Source organism: Zootermopsis nevadensis, unplaced genomic scaffold, assembly GCF_977971745.1.
Source record: "Zootermopsis nevadensis isolate Lab colony 2312 unplaced genomic scaffold, Znev_1.0 Znev_ptg000031l, whole genome shotgun sequence".
Classification (NCBI taxonomy): Eukaryota; Metazoa; Arthropoda; class Insecta; order Blattodea; family Termopsidae; genus Zootermopsis; species Zootermopsis nevadensis.
The window spans coordinates 3,152,858-3,175,557 of NW_028259163.1; the positions used below are offsets into that span (position 1 = coordinate 3,152,858).

The 22,700-nt window shown below is 36.6% G+C and overlaps 1 protein-coding gene across 9 annotated transcripts in view; it reads left to right on the top strand.

Annotated features, from left to right (window-relative positions):
• The window catches only part of Rfx (regulatory transcription factor Rfx), a 45,609-nt gene that overhangs the window by 5,610 nt on the left and 17,299 nt on the right, over positions 1 to 22,700 (top strand). For 5 of the 9 annotated variants that reach the window (XM_087359527.1, XM_087359528.1, XM_087359529.1 and 2 more), the window contains 6 exons: positions 6,344 to 6,663; positions 9,168 to 9,390; positions 16,425 to 16,545; positions 16,795 to 16,894; positions 17,802 to 17,948; positions 20,166 to 20,366. In XM_087359527.1, coding sequence (XP_087215653.1) covers positions 6,344 to 6,663; positions 9,168 to 9,390; positions 16,425 to 16,545; positions 16,795 to 16,894; positions 17,802 to 17,948; positions 20,166 to 20,366 — 1,112 coding nt within the window. Of the gene's footprint in view, positions 1 to 6,343; positions 6,664 to 9,167; positions 9,391 to 13,621; positions 13,707 to 16,424; positions 16,546 to 16,794; positions 16,895 to 17,801; positions 17,949 to 20,165; positions 20,367 to 22,700 lie in introns of those variants that run through there. The other 4 variants (XM_087359535.1, XM_087359531.1, XM_087359533.1 and 1 more) reach the window with 4 other exon arrangements.

The window sequence follows — 22,700 nt, forward strand, 5'->3', positions numbered from 1 at the left end:
CCTGCAGATATGGAATTCAGTTTCTCACAGTGAGATTTTTAGTTTCTCGCAGTGGCCATTATGAAATTGATTGTCCCCTGGGCTGTTTCATGGCTTATTCACCACCCTGATGATGGAGGGCAGCATGCACCTCTGAAATATTGCTAAACTTGTACCAGACTACACAGCATGACAGCCAAGAAGACGAGCATCTTCTTTAGCATCATTTATTGAACAACTATGACACTTGATGTGGAGTTTAGAGATAGCAGATGTTTTTACTGCCTGATACCAGAAAATTATATACCAATAAGACGTGTACCAGCTGTCCTCATTACGTGCTTGTGGACTTATAGAGATACATGGTACTGCACACATATTTTTAGGCAGTTTTTCAGTTCTTGACTTCTTTTTAATGGTTTTGAGAGTGGCATATGACACATTTTGTTTGTGACAGCTTTTTATATCGGATGTCTGTATTTCATTCAGGAAAGCAATTGATAATAATAATAATAACAACAACAACAACAATAATAGTCAAACAGTCGAGGAATTAGGTGATATTGACCCTTTCCAGCCTTGTAGTCTAAAAGTCTCTTCTGCGGTCTTCCAAGGTTTCTTCGCCCACATGGTGTGTAGTTTTTTTTAATAATTTGGGAAGTCTGTCTATCTGTGTTCTGTTAACATGTTGAAGCCAATTGTTTTTTTATTTCAAAATTTCGTCTAAAATGGGTTCTGTTTTTAACTCTTTAAGAATCAGTTGGTAATAAGTGATATAAAAAGATAGTACAATGTATGTTTCTTGTAATAGCTTTGTTTCTGTGGGTGATCATATTGTTGTTCATGCATCACTGTAAAAATTTACCATGTAAGTATGTTTCATGCATTTATATATCTGACGTAATGAGGCATTTGACTTCTTTCAGAACACAGGTAGTTTTATTCTTAGCATTATTTGATAGTTCTGTTTGTTTTTGCATGTAATGCATATTTATTAGTGCTCTGGGGTTTGAGTCTTTGCCCTTTTCCCTCTTTTTGTGTATTTCCTTATTTCTTTCATTTCTAATTTTCATCAGCTTCTTCTTCTTCTTTCATGCGCATCCCCTCTCCGAACTTACCATCATTCTATGTAATGTAACATTCCCCCTTTGTCATTTGTGTTCATGCGCTTTTCTTGTGTTTGAGTCCTTTTCTGTCAGAATTTATTGCTGTTATCTGTGTGGTCTTTGCATGATCTCTTCAGGTTTCTTTGATGTGGTTGGGAAAGTATCGCTGTACTATATTGATTTGTTTGTTACATACTTGTCCTTCTGCCTCGCTTCCTGTAGAGTATTTCGAGTCTCGAGAAAGTGACGTTATTTTTTTTTAATTTTTTTATGGCTTAGTGAGTTTTGAATGATGATTCTCTCGAGGTTTGTGTCAATGGACGAATCTTTACACGACAGTTTTCTGCCATATTGTCCGAGGTATTTTTAGGAGATGTGACTCATGTTCACCTGCTTTGTTCCTTTACAATGACAAATTATTTTTGTTTTTGGTATTGGTGTCAGTGGTTGGAATTTAACTTGTGTTGAAAATATGCCCGGCTGGTCTACATGCACTTTGACTGTAGCCATATTGTAATATTGATCATTCTTATTGTTACAGATTTGAATTTGCCAGTACATCAGGCATTAATAGGTTACTTATTATTATTTTTTGTAGTATCGCTGTATTGGTTATGGCAATCTGACCACGTGTTCAGCATTTGCGCTGGTTCAGTAATTTGTAAAAAGGGCTACTAAGGAAACAGATGTTAAAAAGAGTTAAGTGTCTTCTCATTTGATTTATGAACAGTGTTCTCGAAAAATTACCTTTGACTTGCTAACTTTATTTTTGCTTTACAAGGCTCTGTCCCTGAAAGTTTTATACAGGGTCTGGCAGAGAAGAGAGACTTTTCATTTGTGAATAAATTCTGTGTAATTAAGTAAATATTATAAACTGGTATGTTAACATTTTACAGAAATCTTGGAAATTAAGTAAGATATATAATATTAACTTTTTGGAAACAATGAAATAAATGCCCCCACCCCCTCTCCCCATCTGCAGTGATGCATTCTTGGAACCACTTTGTAAAATCTTCCATTACAAATTGTAACACGTCATGAATCGATGACCTGTATTTCAAGTGGTGGGCCATGTATCAAATACAGATATTTTTCAGGTAACCCTACAAAAAATGATCAGGGGCTGAAAAATCAAATGGTATTGGCATCCATTTTAAATCGTGATAGTGTGAGATTAGACGATGCGGAGGCATTTTGCACAACTTTTTAGCATCTCAGACTGTATAGCGTCGAGTAGCTTTGAAAACGTTTCCACTCCTCACATCGTTGCATACTGCTCAACACAAAAATATCATACATCTCAGCTGGACTCTTTATTAATGTATTTATGTGGTTACTTCAGAAAGTTCAAGTGGGATGATGCCACATAAGTTGGAGCCATGTAACATTTTCATCACCATGAGAATGTCAAACGTCATATTGCAGGACTTTAATGTGGTAACTTTCAGAAATGCTTGAAACAGTTTTACAAGTGCTGAGAGAAGCGTTAACTACCGTAGGACATTATTTTTAAGGAAGTTGTGTAAGAACTTTTAGTCTGCCATTTTTGAGATGATATTCCTATCTTGTAACTTCTTGAAACTGTAATTCGTATGGTGTTTGTTTCTTCGATTTGAAAGCAGAGTAATGAATCTTTTTAATGTAGAATGTTAAATGCAGGATTTCTCTTGAAGAGTTTGTGGTTGTATTTGGAATTCATTGAATAGGTAAGGGAGCTTTTGTGAGTCAATCTTTCTCTACTTTCCGACCCTCTTTTGAAAGAATTCTCAGATGTCCAGCGTATCTTTGTACCAGTTTCAAAGCATCTGCATCTGGATACCTGTTACCGTGCGATTCAGAGAAGTTGGGGCTTTATACGAGAAAGTGATTTCCCCCATTTTATGTATTATGCGTCGTTGCTATCACAGCTTGCGAGATTCTTTCTAAAGTAATTAATTTGTGTTTTACAAAATACAACTTCACAGGATTTGTTTTGGTTGAAAGCATGCAAGTTTAAAGTTGATATTAATGTATTTCAGTTCATTTAATCTAATTGAAATTTGTCAGTCTGCGGGACAGTCCAGTAATATGTCTGCCTCATATTTACACTGCATGTAACTTCTAAATGGTGATGGTATAAATGATGTCCTCAGCTGAATAAAGAAATGATTTGGTTCAAGCTGTGTTGACATTATGGCCATTGATCTGCTACGTAACGTTCTTGATGCTGGTGAAGATGTTAGTGAAAATACCATAGCGCTATAGTGTTTGTTAAGTTTGCTCTATGTCTCGAGATGTTTTACGATATGTAGGTTATACTGAACAAATTAAGTTGTAAGAAAGAAGTCTTTATTATGTAGCTTGTAGAAGAAAGCAGTAAAATGTTTGCTAGAAAACATTCATAATCTCCTAACAGTTTTAGAAATGCCGATTACGAATTAGTTCTTTGATCTTGGTAATTTAATGCAATTGAAGTGGCAGGAAATTAGCGTACTAAATGCGGATTCATTTGGAGCTTTGTGTGTTGGCTATCTATGTCGTGTGTTTAGTCTATAACAGTAATTTCATCTATCATTCCAGATGGTTCTGTTATGTTGGTTATATTGTGATCTGTGTTAGTCATGCAGAAGTTCTGTTGGGGTGAGGGGTGCAGGTAAAGGGAGAGGGATAATGAAGGCATAAGGGGAGTTGGAAGCCAGGATGTAATGTGGAACCTATTGACTGATGTTTGATAATTCTAGTGGTAAAGGCAGGTGTCCTGAAAACTGCCGTCTCTGTCTGATGCCTCCCTATATCCATGTTTCATTTTGTTTAATTTTTTTTAAGGGGGTTGAATAATTCCTGGAAATTAGGTATTGTGCTGTTTATAATATACGTGTTTTACTATTATTTTTTGCCTGATTTAACTGAAAGACTGCTAATAATTAGTGACTCATATGCAGATATAAACCAGTGATTTGTCTGCTAACAACATCCAGTTTTAGTTTGTAAGTATACCAGATGTAGGAGAAAATTTGTCTGAAATGAAACCGAGAATAAACAGGGACTTTCTTCGATTTGAGCATTTCCCTGGTTTAAAGAGTGAAAACCAATGTAAAATTAGCTATAATAAATGAAAGCTCTATAATGTGGAAATGGAAAGTACGCATGACTTAACTGTGACCTTGAATTTATCTTGTTGGCAATGGGCAAGGATGGGCTATTTTCAGGGTTACTGGGGTTCACTTTCAGGCAGGGCAGGGCAGGATTTTGTCTTTGTTACAGCATCTCTGAGTCCTCCCCCAGCCTCATGTTTATTGGGTTCCAGAATTCTTTCCTTGGGGGGGGGGGGGGGATAAAGCAGCCAGGTGTGGAGCTAACCACTCGCCTCCGTCGAGTGCCGAGGGTAATTCACGATGCTATATCGCCACTCTTTCAGATGTTTGCATTAAACGCCAGGGATAAATTTACCTTTTAAATGGGAAAGAATAGAATTATACCATTAACTAAATTTATGTAGAATGTTGTTATGGATTGGGATACAAAGAGAAATGTAAGAAAAAACAACTTTTTAACAGATCTTGTAAATGATAATTTTCATAATAAATAAGAGCCAGGTTCCTAAAACTTTTAGCCAGTGGTGTTTTGTGCTTTTCTGTGTCATTGTTCGGCAGGTTTGTCTTGGATGAGCTTGTAAACAAGGTAAAGGTAGATTAATATAGAGTTTGGTAATACCTTGGGGTTGGCATGGGAACATGTTATCTGCTGTAATGTGTGTGTGGGGGGGGGGGGGGTGAGAGAGGTTTGCTTTCCCTAACCTGTCTCATTCCCTTTTATACTCTTTCCCCCTCTGAAACATTGTAGCCATCAGGTTGAGTCACACCAATTTTAACTTATCACTTTTCCCCTACCTGTACTTTAGAGTATGAAGTCTGGCCGCTGCCTTTCTCCCTATCGTTACAAATCCCCTTCTCGTATAGCTGGCCTGTTTCTTTGTGATGATTTCCCTTGCAGTCTCAAAATTACAAAATTGCATGATGCATACTTTTTGTGGGTTTGTAGGTGATCAAAAGGACTGTGCTTTGTCAGTACATAAGCTGTGCGTTGAAACGTGAAGGTTTTAACGTTTGTATTCTTTTGCTGTCGAATCTTAAAATGTGATGCACTTACAAGGTTTATTTCTGAATATAGAATAGGGTTTTTATTCTTCACCTATTCTTTCATTTATTTCACATTGCTTCCATGCTGGTGGTTGATGGTAGGACTTGAGTGGTATGATGTTTGTACCAAGTTTCACAAAAATCTGTTAGTGGTTCAGAAGTCAGTAGGAAAAGTATAGACATGGGCTAACACAAGAACATGATTTGTGAACCTTGCCTTTAAGTAATTAATGGGAATTAGGTTAAGAAATAAGATATGAAGTTTTCAGCACAGATGAACACTTCACTACTTTTGATGTATTTGAATACATTACTGATTTGTTGGAATGTTGAATGTTTGGGTGCCTGTTTACTTTTTGGAAGCCAGGAGAATGAACGTATCAATAAAATTTCCATTTGGACAATCTGTATTCATGTCAGCTGTTACTAGTGGCCTCATACAATTACTACACCTCCGTATCAAGGTTTGTGTGATCTTTATTTGCACGTACGAGATGCAGTCAATGAAAGTTACGATTTTTTGGTGCTCAGTAAGATGGGTTTAAGTCAATACAAATTAAGTATCATTTAATCCCTTCTTATGGAGCATCAAAGAATTCTGATGAATACAGAAAATCTTTGATATATGCTCATTAATAAAGTATTCATTTGGAATTTTTACAATAAATACTGTTTCCGAGAAACAATATTAGTCTTATCCGGCTTTGGATATGTACATGGGCACCCATTATTTTGTACATAAAGTACACGACAAATATGAAGGACAATGTCTTATGGTCGTACAACAGTGTATGAGATTTAGATTTTTACAGTGGTGAGGATGATGTTTTTGTGGGTTTTGGTGTCATGTAGACTTGCCGGTAGACGGCATCTACCAACACATAGCAGAGTCTGTTTTCTCATTTTGCGGTACATCACAGGGTAAAAAAAGTAAAGCAACAACATCCCAGAAGACTCATTTGTTTCACTTGAATTATTTTTTTGAATACTGAACTTACTGTTTTAATTCCTTTCATTGTTTTGGGAAAGTACCGGTAGATGACACCACAGATATCTTTGATATGTCACAATATTTTACCCGCACATTTATTGCTTTCGTCTCTCTGATGATGACACATTTGTATATCTTCTTGATTGCAGTCAGAAGGAGAGGAACTGACAGTGGCGGGCTTGTTGCCATGGCAACGGCACAGCCATCATTCAATATGGCTGCTGCAGCATCCGCAGCAGTGGCAACAACAGCGACAACAGTTTCACCTTCTGATTTGGTGGGAGGAGGGATTGGAGGAGGAGGAGGCAATGGTGGGGGAGGTGGGAATCAACAGGGGCAGCAGGGAGTCAGTCCAACAGCGACTGTCACAGTTGTCACCAGCCCTCCAAGTCAGCAGCAAACCCCTCAGCAAATTGTGTCGGCAAATACGGTCTCCATCACTGCAGTGACACATCAGACTCTCCAGCAGGTGAGAGAGACGATAAAGCAACACGGTAACTTTAAATTTACTGCTTGTGAAAAGCTCACGAGTATGTAAAATGCATTCTTATTCACCACATACAAGGGAATCTGTGTAATATTGTGTTAATTTTATATGTAAAATATATCATATTCAATAGGAGTTATGTGGACTAAAAATTAGTGTAATGAAATCTCACTTGAAACATTGATAATGAGTGGCATCTTCCCAAATATAGTACTGAGGTTTAAGGAGGACATTCGGTTAATACGTTATAATCAGAATCAATAGTTCACCCATCCAGTATGTATCCATGACGTAATTATAGTGAGTGATGCTGGGTTATTCGAAAGTGTTCTTACCTGGCTGTGAAGTAAAATTTGAAGCTTCTAATAGACTTGGAGTTGGAGTTACTGCTTTAAGATGTGTAACTGTCGGCTTTATGTTGAAATGTTGATTTGAACCTTTTATCACATGCATGGCAGCTGAATCGTGCATAAGCTGTGATGCACAGACAGTAGAGGTTAACGGTATAAGGGGTTTCTTAAAATGATTGTAATGGCTGATCTAAAACATAATTTTTATGGGGAAATACATATTGCAACAAAAAGGAAGTGGCAGAATAGAAAACTTATTAGTTCGGAATATAAGAATTTTACCTTGCAGTCACAAGAGGACTAGTTTCACAGGCTACCAGACTGTTTTAACATTTTAAATAAAATTTTAGAAAATAATCATTCTAGATTGTAATGACAGAACATGTGTTCCTGGATGAATCCTGTTAGCAGCTGCTGGAAAATGCATATAAGAAAGAAATGCAAGAATAAATTAAGAAAGCTAAATGCATATATTTCTTTGAAAATGGTTCTCTTCTTGGTTGCAGTGCCGTGTGGTCTGGTAGAAGTTTACCAACGCTTCAGGGGCCCTTGCTGCCTCTGAATCGTCATTAAACTTCTACCAGACCACATGGCGCTGCAACCCAGAAGACAGCGAAATTCAAGCTTCAGAAATTCATGGGATATATTTTTTGTGAAAAAGAATCTGTAAGAATCATTAATCGTCAGGTATCTTTGGATTCTATTGTAAGGAGATTTTACTGGTATATTGTGCATCATAATTTATCGTTGATGCAGAAGCCTGTTTTTCATGTCATCTACTTGTCTGTCTAATAGAATAGGTTTTGAGGTAACTCAGTCCATTATGATATGTTGTAACGTGAAGGTGAAGTCTTAACGATGCTGTTTCTCCCTGAGGCCTCAGATGTACATGTATTGATTTTTTGTTCATCAGTAATGGTGTATTGATGCATTAGAGTAAGGTATAGTTGTAGGGGTAAAAATCCTTGTTTACTATTGATTGCGCTTATCTAAAACTGATAAGCCGCTACTACAGAATTGATGAGCAAGAATGGATGTGTTTGAATTCATAGATAATGAAATTTTACAGGCAGGAAAGTTGTATAGGAAGCCCCCCCCCCCCCCCCCCCCAAAGAAGAGAAAGTATTGTGTATATAAAATTAATAATGTGGAAGTTCTGTTTGCCCATTTATTGACATGTTTCATCTCTGTTACTACTTAATGAACTTCGTAATTACGGATTTATATCTGCAATAAATTTCATCAAGATCAGGGCGATGTATGCGAAATGGACTTTAAAAATAATTTTGCTCCATTGTAGCTGGGGTAGCTCAGTCAGTATAGTGACTGATTACAGACGGGACGACCAGGGTCCAATCCCCGCCAGGGGCAGAGGATTTTTCCTTTAGGGCCCACCCAGCTCCCTATACAATGGGTATCGTGGTCCTTTCCCGGGGTTATAGCACGGCTGGGGCGTGAATATACTTTTACAAATGTAGTGTATAGTGTGTATATTTTGGAGAATATTGTACAAATTTCTTGAATTGCCAAGTAATTCACATTTAATGCTGATTACTAACACTCATATATCAAATATTACGAACGTTCATAGAATAGCAGCAAAGTTTGCCCAACTCTACCTCTTGATTAGTTTACAGATTTATTGTAATGCAGGAAAACTGATTTCTTTGTATTTATGTTCAAAATTCATTACTCTGGTAACTTGCCCACCAACGTGACTGAAATGCACATGTCAAGGTTAGGTAAAAAATGCAAGGATTTATTTTTTACATTATGTTGTAAAAATTGTGCCAGCATTATATGTTTCTTACCACATTATTTATGCAACTTTCAGTTTATGGAGCTTGGAAGATAAGGGGTTTATTTTATGCAGTTTGTTAAAATATTCTACAAGGACAGGTTCTTAATTACTTTTAATAGAAATGATGCTGAGTTTTTACTGTAGAATCCATCACGAAACTGTTTCCTTCAAGTCCGTGGATGGGCTTCACCCTCCCTTACCACATTACTCTAATTTACCAGTACGTGTTTATGTTAACAAATTGTTCATAGCCTCTGTGAAGTCTTTTTTACAGAGAACCATCTTGAAACATTGTAATGTATTCTGTAATCTTATGAATTTCTTTTTAATGTTAGAACGGTAGTGTGGACGGTTCATTGGACAGCCCAAGTGATTCGTCCAATGGTGGTGGCACTTCAAACGGATCTACGGCACAAGTGACGGCTCAAGTAGTTGTGAGTAGTGAAACTGTACCGGTGAATGCTGGAAGTTCAGAACAGAACGGATCTACAGGAGCAAATCAGACCGCTGCTGGAGCTTCAACTATTGTGGGATCTCCGCACTATATCACAGTCACAGGTACTTCAGACATATTTTTACAGTGTAGGATAGTCAGATTCTTAATGAAATAATGCCCCATTATATATGTTGGGTGCCTCGTAAGAACAGCTCAAGTCAAGTGTGAACTCTTCTTACTGAACGTAATATACAAGTGTATAGATTGGTCCCTGTTATTGAAACTGTTGAATTTGTGTCAGTTGTGTTTGCCTGTGATGTTGGTAAACATGAAAACTGATGTACTAAGATCCAGATGGAATGTGATTTCTTGTTGTTAAGTGTCAGGTTCAGATGACACTCAAATCATAAGTAATCAGACTTAAAGGAAGTTTATCTCTTGTGTAGGTGTTTACAAATTTTGAATTGTCTCGCAGAAGTTATGTTAATTGTAAGTGGCACTTTGCCTGCTATGATTTTTTTTTTCTGTTCATATACCCTAAAAGTTCTTGAAATGAAGTATATAGTATTCGGGCGTCACACCACAAAATAATTCAGTTACAACCACTTTAATTCTTTCTTCAAACGATAGTATAAACAAAATTAATTACAATATCTGTAATTGTTTGCTTTTTATGTTACTTAATGAATTATAATATGTAAATAAACCTTAAAGAAATATGAAGGTGTGGATTGGATTTATCTGGCTCATTATAGGTGCCATTTGTGTGCTGTTGTAAACAAGGTAAATAAACCTTTGAGTTCCATAAAACGCATGATATTTATTGACCAGCAGAGTAACTGTTAGCTTCTTAAGAAGGTCTTTGCTCCATTGAAATAGTTGATCGTACTTGGTAGACTTCAGATATTATATAGTGTAATATTATGAATTTTAGAATTGTGAATTTGGAAAAGATAGGAGTTTTAAAAACTTAACAGCATTCGTCTAGTGATACTAAGGAAATATGTAAGAGACTCTTAGCTGAACCAATCCCATGCATAGGATTCAAATTGAATGTGTTCTGGATACAAAGCAGGGTGTTTTATACTCCACTGCAATGTTCGGTTTGATGCGTACAAATTTGCTCTGTTTCTAATACTTCATTTAAGTGATTTGTCATTATTTTTAAAATCTTATTTTGGGAAGAAACGTATCAGGTTGTACTGATACCGTTCAGTGTATAGAAATAAAAGTCATATTTTGGCTTGTTTATCCCATGTTGAGTCCTCAAATAAAATTGTGTTTATTCCATAGATACTTCATTGAAATTAATAGGTGTAGTTACATTTTAATTCCCCAATATTTTTCTTTTTGTAATTTCAGACCTAAAGTTGAACTTTATGCATAACTTGTAGCTGCGTGGTAGCGCGCAAATCAAAAACTCTAGGTAGTGACTGCATGCGACGGATGGGTTTCTATAATACCGGTATTAATAGGCTGGACCAGTTTTCATTATATTACAGGGGAAAATTAATTTCTGTAATTTTAAACTATGTCAGTGTTCTGTGCCCTGCTTTTGGCGACTTTGTTTCTACGCGTACAAATTGGCTTGGTCGACAGTTATCTACGCAAGGTTATGAAATATTCTAAGTACTAAGGTAATGTGAGTATCAGATGAGTCTGAAATGTGTTAATTTTCTTCTTTTGATGTATATATCATATCTGAATCAGTGTCGTTCACGGTTTCTGGAACTTGCTCCTCTGTTAGTGCTCGTGACTGTTTTACTTACGTCACTGTACTTCTTACCTACATAAAGACTGTTGTACACCAATACCAGCTGTGAACATTACAGTACCAAGACAATTATCATGACTCAGATGTGAATTGACGTATTACTACATATATTATTGTTATCAGTGACTGAACAGTCCTTGAATTATGTCTCCTCACACATGAGAGGTTTTTTAATTTTTCGACGTAAATACGTCTATATTGATGGGTCATTCCACAAAAAAGTGTTACAAAAATGTATAAGATGGTTACCTAGGAAATATCAACAATTTGTAAATATGGACTGACAACAATGGTCAGCTTGTATGCATTGTTATGTTACCTAGGAAATGTCATCTGTTTACTCAGCATTGTTGTGTTTCGTTATTGCCGTCAACAATCCACGTCGTCTGTTTACTCAGCATTGTTGTGTTTCGTTATTGCCGTCAACAATCCGCTTTCGTTATTGTGGAAAGAGCTGAGTTGTGAATCGCTTGTAGAAGAAGTGCGTCGTAGACTAGATAATTTTGTGCTAGTAAAAACGTTTTACAATATCACAGGTACTTATCTTATATAAGAATTATTAAGAAATCTATTGTTGCGTTAGTTTGTTGCGTTATACTATGTACAAGATGGATGACATTGAAGCTAAAAGACTCCATAACGCAGAATATATGAGACAGTACAGAAAACGTAAAAAAAAATAGAAGTATTAAATAATGAACCTAAAGTTCCCAAAAAAATACGAAAAACTAATGCTGAACATACAAGGGAATAAACCTATTGATGATTGTAAGAGACTTATTTTGAGTCATTTGAGAAATTATACAAAGATGTTTTCAGTTATGGCCACAGAAAATCCTGATACAATGCCGATAATAATGACAGGAGATAACATTGATTTAAAGAAGGAGGAAAATCAAAGCTTTGTCACATTTATGGAGGAAACGTTTGGCTTAATGTTGATGTCAAATCCTCAATGTAGTATTACTACATCAAAATCTTGTATAGATATGTTGATACTCTAAAATGCACAAATTTTATAACATATTTCAGCTACCACAGAACCATCTTAAGCGTAACTAATTCAAGGTAGGCAGTACTATCTTACTCAAACTTTAATCGATTGTAAAGCGTGTATAAAGCCACTATATAAACTCCTTACCGTATAGACGTATTTACGTCAAATTCTCCGGAACCGTAGTTCCACTATAACTTTTTGACTGAGCTATGGGGTTCGATTCATGGCGTGAATAGATGTCTCTTACCTCCCACATGTAGACTGGCTCAGGGATGTACTCATCCCCCTGTCCAGTGGGTTTACCTGAGGGTTAAAGCAGACGTGGCATGAAGCTGACCACTGAACTCTTGTGTCAGGCTCAGGAAAGAATGGAGCAATAGTTTCACTTTACTGTGCTTTCTGGATTATAAGAAGAAATGTTCCTGGAAAAGAGTTACATCTGGAAATGGAATATGTGTGGATCATTTTTAAAGATGTTCTTGGGGAGTCTTGAAATGCACGTAACAAACTGAAGGGGCAGAATATACTTGTAGCACTCATTTCTGGCAATTATTTTACATAGAAGTAAGTCACGTGTCTCAAGTGAAAATGTTGATTATGTCTTATTAAATGTGTCTGTTGTCATGTATATCGGCTTACACAGTTTTATTTTAAGGTTTTATTTCACGTATGTGAAGTAAAATGCACAATTATTTATGTGTATCAATTTGTAAGACCAGTTGTCGCTAAATTGCTGTGGTCAGCATCTGTTATTCTTCGTCGTGCTTATGTACGTAGTATTTCATGTATTTTTTGTAAACGAGTTTATCGTGAAGATTTGAGGTTCGTAAGGCGGTGAAGATGACAATGTTCTGGTTTGTGCTCCTCTTCTGAGTATCCATTTCATTTTGTGTAACGTAACTTTTATATTTGCAATTGTTTCTTGTTTTAATTTCATAACAGCATATTTGGATAGCACAGAATATTGCATAGTAACTTAGTTGTTCTTTATGAAATTTCTGTACTGGCTGTCTTGATCTAAGACATTTTTGTTTATTCTTTTTTTTCATACACTTATTTAGGGTGTCTACTGTAAGAGATAATTTTAAATTTCCAGGTTTTCAGGTAAAATATTTTGTATTCATTTGTCAGTTTTTTTAGAGTAAAAAAAATTATACTTTTATCGGTGTTCTTAAAAAAGTATTAAACACAGCTGGAGAATTGTGTGTTTAAAGGAATATTATTGTTTTCTTGTCTAGTGAAAGTTAAAAAATATGATTTTATTGTGGTTGTCTTCTTGGTTGTGACGCCACATGGTTTAGTAGATGGTTAGCCATGTTCCTCCGAAATGTAGATTAACTGTCCTCGAGACCATTTGGCATCGTGACAAAGAAGACCATTTTAATTATATACCACGCCTGTTAGAAGGTATGGTAATGTAACCCTTAACGGTTGCTTTGTATCTGACACGTATTTTAATCAAATTTTTTGGTAGATGTTAAAATATTTTTAATAATAATAATGTGCTTCTCCTGAAATCCTGTACAGTCAGATTTCCATACCAGTAGGCACCCTACTTGCATTCTGGTCATAACTCTAGCACTATCGTCTTATTTTCATGCTTCCGCTTCTAGAAGGAAATGGCACTCGGTCATACACATCCCTCACCCCAGTTAACCCTACTGTAGGTAAGGATTATGCAATAACATTGTGATGTGGTGAGCAAAGGATCTGACGACTGGGGAGGGGGGGTTACAGAGTGTACTGGCATTGTGACGGTATTGTCTTACAAATAGTTTTCTTGTTTATGCAGTTGTTTTGAGAGCATGTGCAGAAATGATGAGTTTAAAATTCACCGTAAATGTGAGAGACTGCATTGATTTTAGTCACCTTGTTCCTGGGACATGTAAGACACTTGAGAGCCGCATATCCGATTAAGAATATCGTTAACAAATATTGCTTCATTCAAAACAGATATCCCGTCTCTGCCGATATCTTCCATTTAGGCTCTTTCCTTGAGGGTTCTTAACAGAAATGTTGTATACATTTCTTATTTCCATCATGCATGCTGCATGCCCTCCCAATCTCATCCATTAGTTGATGAGTAGAAATGATGGTCCTTCACCTGTTTCTTGGGTCCAGATGTTCTCTGATGCACTTTTTTTTCAGGCTCTCTCACAGGGAGGGAAACAAAATTTCATACTTTCGCAGAAGAATAGTTGAATCTTTTGTAATATATGAGTTCTTAAGTAGGACATCATTTAAATATAAAATATTTTGAGCTGAATTAATAGCGAGCATTTGACAGGTTTGACGTTATCTTGGTTTCATCAAGAATATAATTTCATTTGTGATAAGTTGCACCATGTGAAGATGAGATTTGCAATATAGTACTGATTGCTGCATTTATGAGGGCCCTTGTCTGGCCGAAGAAGGGGAGGAAGATCAGAATAGTGTGGGAAATGGAACAATGAACTCTGATGTTTTTAGTAATGGATGCAGTGCGAGAACAGCTACAGTTCTGATGGAAACATTGACCTTTTATTACCATGAAACAGCTTCTGTATAGTTTTATTTTAAGATTTTTTTTACCATTGTTCCGTGAGACTATTATATATATTAATTATATCAGTTTACCTATAGGTTCAAAAAGGTGTCATGGTAAGGAATGATGTTTTATACTTGTGAGTATTATCTTGCCAGAATCTCAGAACTTAACCTGTGTCACTTAAAACTATCAGTAAAGTGTCCCTTGAACCTGTGGGTAGGTTTGATAAAGTTTATGGTACAGCTGAGACCTGAGGGTCACTATAGCAAGAAATCAGTAGAAGAAGATTCAAAAGACACTCCTTGAGAAAGAGAATATTTCTGATTATCTAATCCTCTCAGGCGTACAGCAGTTATTTTTAGTTTTATTATGTAACGATTTCTTTCAACTTGAATGATAGGAAATACATTTTATGTTATAGCTCTTCATTAAGTTGCACTTTCCATGAAATGCCGATTACCATTGGCATTATTTGTACCATATTGTATTTAGATTCATGTTTGACAGACTGGGATGAAATTTGATGAGGGTTGTTAAATATTATTGAATTGTAAAAGGTTAACTCTACTTGACTTCCCCCCTAAGCAGCCTGCTGGGTTGGCCTATCATCATCCGTTGCTATGGTAGCCACTTTCTTTTTTTGTTTAATGGCCTTGCCATTACATGTCTATATCTGCGTAAGCAGATTATAGCTAATTAGTGATATTGAAGAGGATCAATTTGTGAAGTGGTCAGAAATAATTGTCATGAAATGATAGTATAAGCCTAGAGGCATGTATACAAGACTGGCATAAAGCCTGCAGTTAATACATAATTCTTTCTGTATTTTATTAGACCACGTAAAAGGATATGGAGACTGGCGCATCAGTGTAATGATTGTCTACCAGTTGGAAGATTGAGTTTTGATTTCTAGCAGGAACAAATTTTTCTTTTTGTTATCATGTCCAGACAGGCTCTAAGGCGTATCCGGCGTCCCGTCATTTGTGTAACAGAGACTTTTTTGCCGAGGTTAAGGGGACTAGAGTGAGAGACTGACCTTCCGCTTCCATCTAGTGCCGATGTTAATGTACGGAGCTATACCTCCACTCCGTCATACATATTCACAAACTTATAACTTCATTGTTCGGCACGAGCCATATCAAATGTTGGGTATTAACCAACGTCGTGTACATTGTAGTTGCCATCTTCAGGGTGAATGTGCGTTTTAAGAACCTTATATATGGAAGAGAGTAGGTGGCAAGGGATATTTTAATTGAAGGTCATTATTTCTTTTAATGTTGGATGTACTGGTAGTATTGTTTGTCACAGAAACTTTAAAATATCCCCCTGTTTATTTGTCTTTATTATGTCTGTGTATGCATCAGTACTTTTCGTTTTAGGAAGAAAGTAGTAGTAGGTATACTTACAAAGAAAGTTTTGTGATAATTTTAGGACATTTGTGATGAGACATTTGTATTAATTTTGTATTGGTATTTGGAGTAGACAAAATCAAATAATATACTAATGTGTTTAGCAACAGAAATTCAAGTTCCGATGATGTTGCTCTTCTGGGTCGACCATGTGGACTCGTAGGTAGATACCAGTGTTTCTCCAGAACATTGCTGATATCTGCCTACAAGTCTTCATGGTCTACCCAGAAGAGTAACATTGTTATCCTCACCGCCGTGAGAACCGCTAATCTCACATTGGTAATTTCTGTTAATATAAATAAACATATGTCTAAGCTGAATTTCCACATTACTTATTTGATACTGTGTTATATACAAATACTAATTTATTTTGCTACCAGAGTAATTTCTGTCTGCAAAGGCAGCAAATATGTTACTATAGTCTTGATTTTTCTCTCTGTTTCTCGCAGTTTCTGAAACAGACGCAGTGGGGTCAGACACAGGGGCTGCACAGGGGGTTCACCCCACGTACGTGCAATACGTAGAAGGTTCAGCAGACCAGGCCATATATGCTGCCACCAATGGACAGATGTAAGCATTATTGATGAGCAGAAACACAGAAATCTTGTGAGATTTTGAGATCTCATGAGTTTCCACTGAAGTCATAGTTTGGATTGTGGTCTAGGTTGTGATGCCTTGTAGTCATCTGTGATTTGAAGGTACCTGCTGCCTTCATATTCAGAGTATAAGTACTTGAATATGAATATTAATACTATATAGAGGTACAAGGAACCTTGTTTATAGCGCTCATTGTAATTATCTTGTATTTTTGCTGTGCAGGGCATACCCAGTGTACACAGTGGGCGAAACTGGGACAATGTACACCCCAGCATCTGGCCAGTACTACTCCGGGAACACCACCGCAGTTACATATAGTCAGGTAAAGTGTAACGCAACGTAATTCTGCTTCTAAGGTTGGTTCTGAGCAACATGGCAAGAGTAGTAATTTTTTTTCAGTTTGTATGTGGGGACACCAAACGTCATGGTTGAGTGGTTAGCACTTCTTCATATTCAGGAGGTCCCAGGTTTAGATCTTGGCCTGGAGACTGGGCTATCCTGAAATTTTTCTTGTGATTTTTCCGCAGTCCCTCTATCATTCCACATCCTTTCAAATTCTTTATTTATCTCCATCCTCTCATTTGACGCTGTTGCCTGAGACACCGTAAGTGCTGTTATATAAGCTATAAATAAGTAAGTAAATAAATAAAATATATTTTATTTGTACTTACTGTGAGACTGACCGCCACGGTGGTCTAGCGGTTAGAACGCTGGCCTTGTAATCCTGGGGTCTCGGGTTCGATTCCCGGCGGTGCCCGAATTTATAACTTGTGTTGGGCAAGGCCGTGGTCTAGGCAACACGGAATTTTCCTCCGGGGGCTTCCCCGGTTTCTCCGTGGCATCCCAACAATTACTCCATTCACACACAGAAGAAGGCAATGGCAAACCACTTCTGGATCATCTGCCAAGAACGTATAGGAACAGGTCCCAGTCCGAGAAAAGGATGGAAGGATCCTGTTCATATGGACCTGTCGTCAGACAGAACACCAAATAATAATAATAATAACTGTGAGACTAGTAATTCCATGTTTCAGGCAAAGAACTGAAGATGGTAACTGCAACATTTGCTGAAACATAATTTTTAACATTTGATGTTGCTCATCCCCAACAGACAAAGTTATACATTGAAATCAAGCGGCGAAAATCTAACGACAACAAACGTGTGAGCGGTGATTGCTTATATAGCCTGTTTTTAATCCGCCACTTCAAAATGGAAAACTTCGTTTCAGGTGGCAAGTAATTTGACACAGGGAACTACTGCAGGTCAGCTGCTGGCTCAGGGGAACGGTGCCTACCTCATCCAGCAAGGCATAGATCCAGATGCTGCGCATACCCTCATTGCCGCCCAGAGAGCTAGTCCGCAGACAGTAACAGCTGTAAGTCAGCCTACCGTGGTGTATAATACTGTGTGTAGGAGATGGAGCTGATCTACATTCTTTGCAAACTTGGCTGTGCAAATATTGTTTGAGTGCAATTAACCTTGTTTTAGGGAAGTAAAGTATAACAGCACTACCAAATTATATTCATACCGAACAGATGTAGCAAATAAAGCAGATTACCTTTTACATATCAGCTATCTCTACAACTAAGAATTTCTGGATCAAAGTTGTGCAAACTGTGGCTCATGAGCCTCTAATGAGTCTTCCTTTGGAATTTTTTTCCCTCAGTATAACAGTCAAGGTGTTCAGGAATTACACGAACATTTACAGTCTGTTCTAATCATATATTTACTTGTATCTTTATTTTTTTGTTGTAAAATTATTAGAGTCAATTAAATGTATTACAATTTATGTTTGTTTGTTTAACCTTTTGTTATCCTGCATTTGTTTATTGCTAACTTCTGTTACACTATTAGAGGAATATAAATTTCTTTTATTTTTTACTTGATAAAATGGTCTGCGTTTATGTTAGGTTACAGTTCGTGTTCAGTATAAAATAAAGGTTAGGCCCAACGTTTTGGAAAATTTTCTGGAAAAATTGTTATTTACCCAGTTTATTATATCATTTTTTAATATGAAAATATCCTAGGTGTGTATTGAGCTTATATTAAGAACAAATTTAGCCTGCATTGTCCAGGCCATGAGCGTTTTATATTTTTATGATTCTACATTTTTTTAACCATAATAGGCATATGATTAATTGCATAAGTTACATTGGATTTTGGTTTGTGTTCGTATATATATGAGATCGGAGGGAAAAGTATCGAGACTGAATTCACGTCTTAAATCGCACTGTGCGGGACATGGTTTTGACCATCTTATTCTGGCATAATTGATGTAATGTCTGATTGTTTGGGGCTAACATGTTACTTGGAGTGAGCCAAGCATTAATTTTTGAGTGGCTCTGTCATTGTGCGATTTATTATGAAATTACAGATTTGACTTTCTGTGAAATGGCTGAAGATGTATAGGGTTCTTATCAAGCTAATGAAGACTTGGAAATGAAGTTTTTCTCAGCCAAGATTATTCCACAGTTACTGGGACAAGGGAAGAAAAAATTGCTTATCTGTAGGCTTCTGAATTACATTTCTGAACAGTGTCGTAACCTAACGTAATATATGATGAGAAACGAGTCTGTCATTATGACCCCAAAATTAAGCAGCGATCTTTTCAATGAAAATTCCCTTCTCATTTTGTTGTGGTGTTCATCATGAGTATGCTTCACAAGACGTTACTGTTAACCAACATTTGTATGTATATGGAAAGACAATTTGTGGGAAATTTAACTCCTTATTTCTGGTACTTTATAATGGTCTCACTGTGTTGTCAGATGTTTGAATAAAGGAATGAAAGGAGCCAAATTCCCCTTTTTCAAAAATGCAAGTTATACAATTTTTTGAGAGAATATAATGACTTTTAGAAAAGAAGGTATCTAGAAATTTTAAGAAATTTTACTGGCATGTTTGCCCTAGCAGGAATTGCCGTAGGTCTTGGCACGCCAGTTTTTCTGGTTGCTCTCACGATGCAATTAGACAAACAGAATCCAGAATACGCCATTTATAACTTTCCCTCTGCTTTTCTGAAAAGTGTTCGTCTATTTAAAACATTGGGTTTCCATTATGCATCACAGAAACGGGAATCCAGTGAGTGACAAATTCATCGTAACAGTGCACCCGCCTGCTCATTACAGCTTGTGTTAAGCTCAGTATTCGATAAATATGACAGCTGTGGTGCTCATTAGATATCATTCACTGTATTTTTTTTTACATTCCTGTAAGTTGTAGAGCCTTGAAAGATAAATATTTTGATGGTGTGACAGAACAGCTGTTGGTTGAGAACCCCTGGTGTACTTGCTGAAAGAGCCTACTTTACAAGGGATTGACTCGTCCCTGTAAGTACAGTATCTTAGTTCTTATAGATTCAGTCTCGTTACTTATTCAAGGTCTCGCGTGTATGTGTGTTTGTGTGTGTGCACTTTTTTTTTGAGTATGAGTAATAATTTTCATGCGTTCATACTCACAACACTTATTTTCCTCTTCAAAGACATGGATGAAGGCTTTTTCAGTTCTGTTGAGACCTTTGGTATCCTGTTATGTTTATTTCTTCTATGAGGAGTGGGAATTCTGTAACATGTTATGTTCTCTGCATGTTTAGTGTGTTCCTTACCCGGCCAGTCTTCCATTTCCTCTCCAAGCGCTACGAGCAACTAACAGGTATGCTCTCCTTCACTCACTCTGTCAGGATGCTGGTGGGGTGGCGTATATAGTCCCAGGGACTTCAACTACTAACCCTTCTTCTCTGGATGGTGAAGGGCATCCGAACCTCTCACACACCACCCGTGTCTCGCCGGCCACTGTAAGTCCCTTGCTGTCTCAGTCTTGTTCATTACACGTTTCTCTTTCTTACACTAACAGCGCTTTGAATTTGATGTTGTCTAAGAGAACAGCTGCAGAGAAATGTATTATTTATTTAATTACATTGTTTTTATTAACATTTTGACGTTTCTTAACGCACTTGAGCTCACAGTGTATACGAGGTGGTCATAAAGTCTCACTCGGTCTGTTTGGTTGAATAGCGGGATAGGATTGTAGCAACTCTGCCCACGTTATAACGTAATGTTAAAGTGGAGAATCTTGAGACCCGCAGTCTGCGTTCTGCTTGACATGTCCAGTGATTTAGAAGTGTCATGTTGAAATAATCTTGCACAGTGATAGCATCACGAGGGAATATTACATTCTTTAATTAACATTTGAAACCCAGTTGAAATTCTTGAAGTTATTGAGATCTGTATTTTGGTGAAAGGTATATTTTAATGTTGAAAAAAATTATAGGAAAGGGGCGAGTATTATGTGAGGGTGCATATAGAGTAGTAAGAAATAAGTGGGGAAAAGTCCTGATGATGTGAATTTTTAAGAAAAGAGATATAAACAATGCAGACATTACATTGCAGAGCCTACCTAACATGCAAAGGAAAATTTTTCATCAAACTTAGAAGGCTGGTGGAAAGTAAAGTGATTGGAATTTGGCAATAATACATGTTTAGTTTTTGTTGATATAGAAAAGGATTATGATAACATAATTGTGTTACACAGGACAGGTGTTTGCAGGTAGGAGAATGGTTAATAAAGAACATTTATGAAATGGATAAACAATGTGGTCATCGACGGCATGATATTTGAAAGCTTCTAGATGTTATAAGCGTTAAACAGGGAAGTGGTTCATGTCGCATGCTCTGCAATATTATAATGGGTATAGTAATAAGTAACAGAAAGACAAGTGTGTAGTGCAAACGTATGGTATATACAACAAAAATATATATGTAGTTAACACGGGAACCAAATGAAAGCATCTTGGAGAAGAAATTACACGGTAATAATAATAATTCTTAAATATTTTGGATAAAGTATCAGTTTATAAAGGTGTATGGTTATGAAAATAAGTCAGAAAATGGAGTACATCAGAAAGGTAAAATTTTGTATGTAGGGAGTTTTAAATAATTAGAAAGTGAAATAGTGGCAGACGAAACTGGCAAAAAAGGAAGTGTGCAAAGAATGTCCGAGGGATGCGCTCTGGAAATCGGAAATGCCCAAGTGACTCATGCCCATCTTAACATACAGAGTAGAAATTTAGACATGGACCATGGCAGATGTTAGTAGATTTATTGCAGAAAAAATTAAAATTTTAAAGATTGTAGATTTCCATCTACACTCCTTAAAATTTTAGAGCAGTCCCTGGTGCTTATGTAACAACCACAGTACAGACATGGGTTGTTGAGGTACAGCTCCACATATTCCTAACCTTGGAACTAGATGGAAGTTGGTAGTCTCTTACTACGACTGCTCTATCGCAAGAAAGAACCCTGACACCCATTGGGTAGAAGTGTGGGTGAGTTCGTATGTTGCCGAGAGCTGGTATGGATATTGTGGGGAAGAGAAATTTTCTCCCCTGCCAGGAATTGAACCCCTATCTTCCAACCCATTACCTTGTTACTATTCTTACTGAGCTGTCTCAGTATAAGAAGTATTGTAACAACCAAGAACATTTTCAAACTAATTCTTATTTACACAATGCAAACTCAAGGAATAGGAATCAGCTTCATAGACCAATTGCCAACTTCTCGTGTTGTCAGAAGAATGAATATGTAGGCATCAACATTTTCAAGTGTGCCTTCAAGTCTCATTAGTCTTATAAATAAAAGAGCACAATTTAAAGTAGCGTTAAAAAGATACTTAATTACATACTTCTTTTAGTCTGTTGATGATTTTTACGAATAGGTCATAATGTTTCTTAAGGTTTTCGTATAATATAAATGGGTAGTATAATTTATGTACTGTATATAATTGCTAGATGTATTTGTAACATATCACTACTTTATGTGAACCCTGTTTTATAATATGTGAAATCTTTATAATAGTGTGAGTTGTACTTTTAATGTGTATTTATTATTATGACTCATTCCACATCCTAGTGTCATATGATTAACTTTTGAATCCGTGGAATATAATAAAGATGCAGGTATGATGAAGCAGAAGAATTAAAGGAGAAGGAATAAGAAAGAAATAATTATATTCTGAGATTAACACTGGGAGGCAAGTTTACAAAAATAGAATAGGATTGTATGTGCGTGTTTTAAGAACGAATTAAGAGAATCCTAAGCAGGATTTTGAACACGAAGGTAAAGAAAAATGC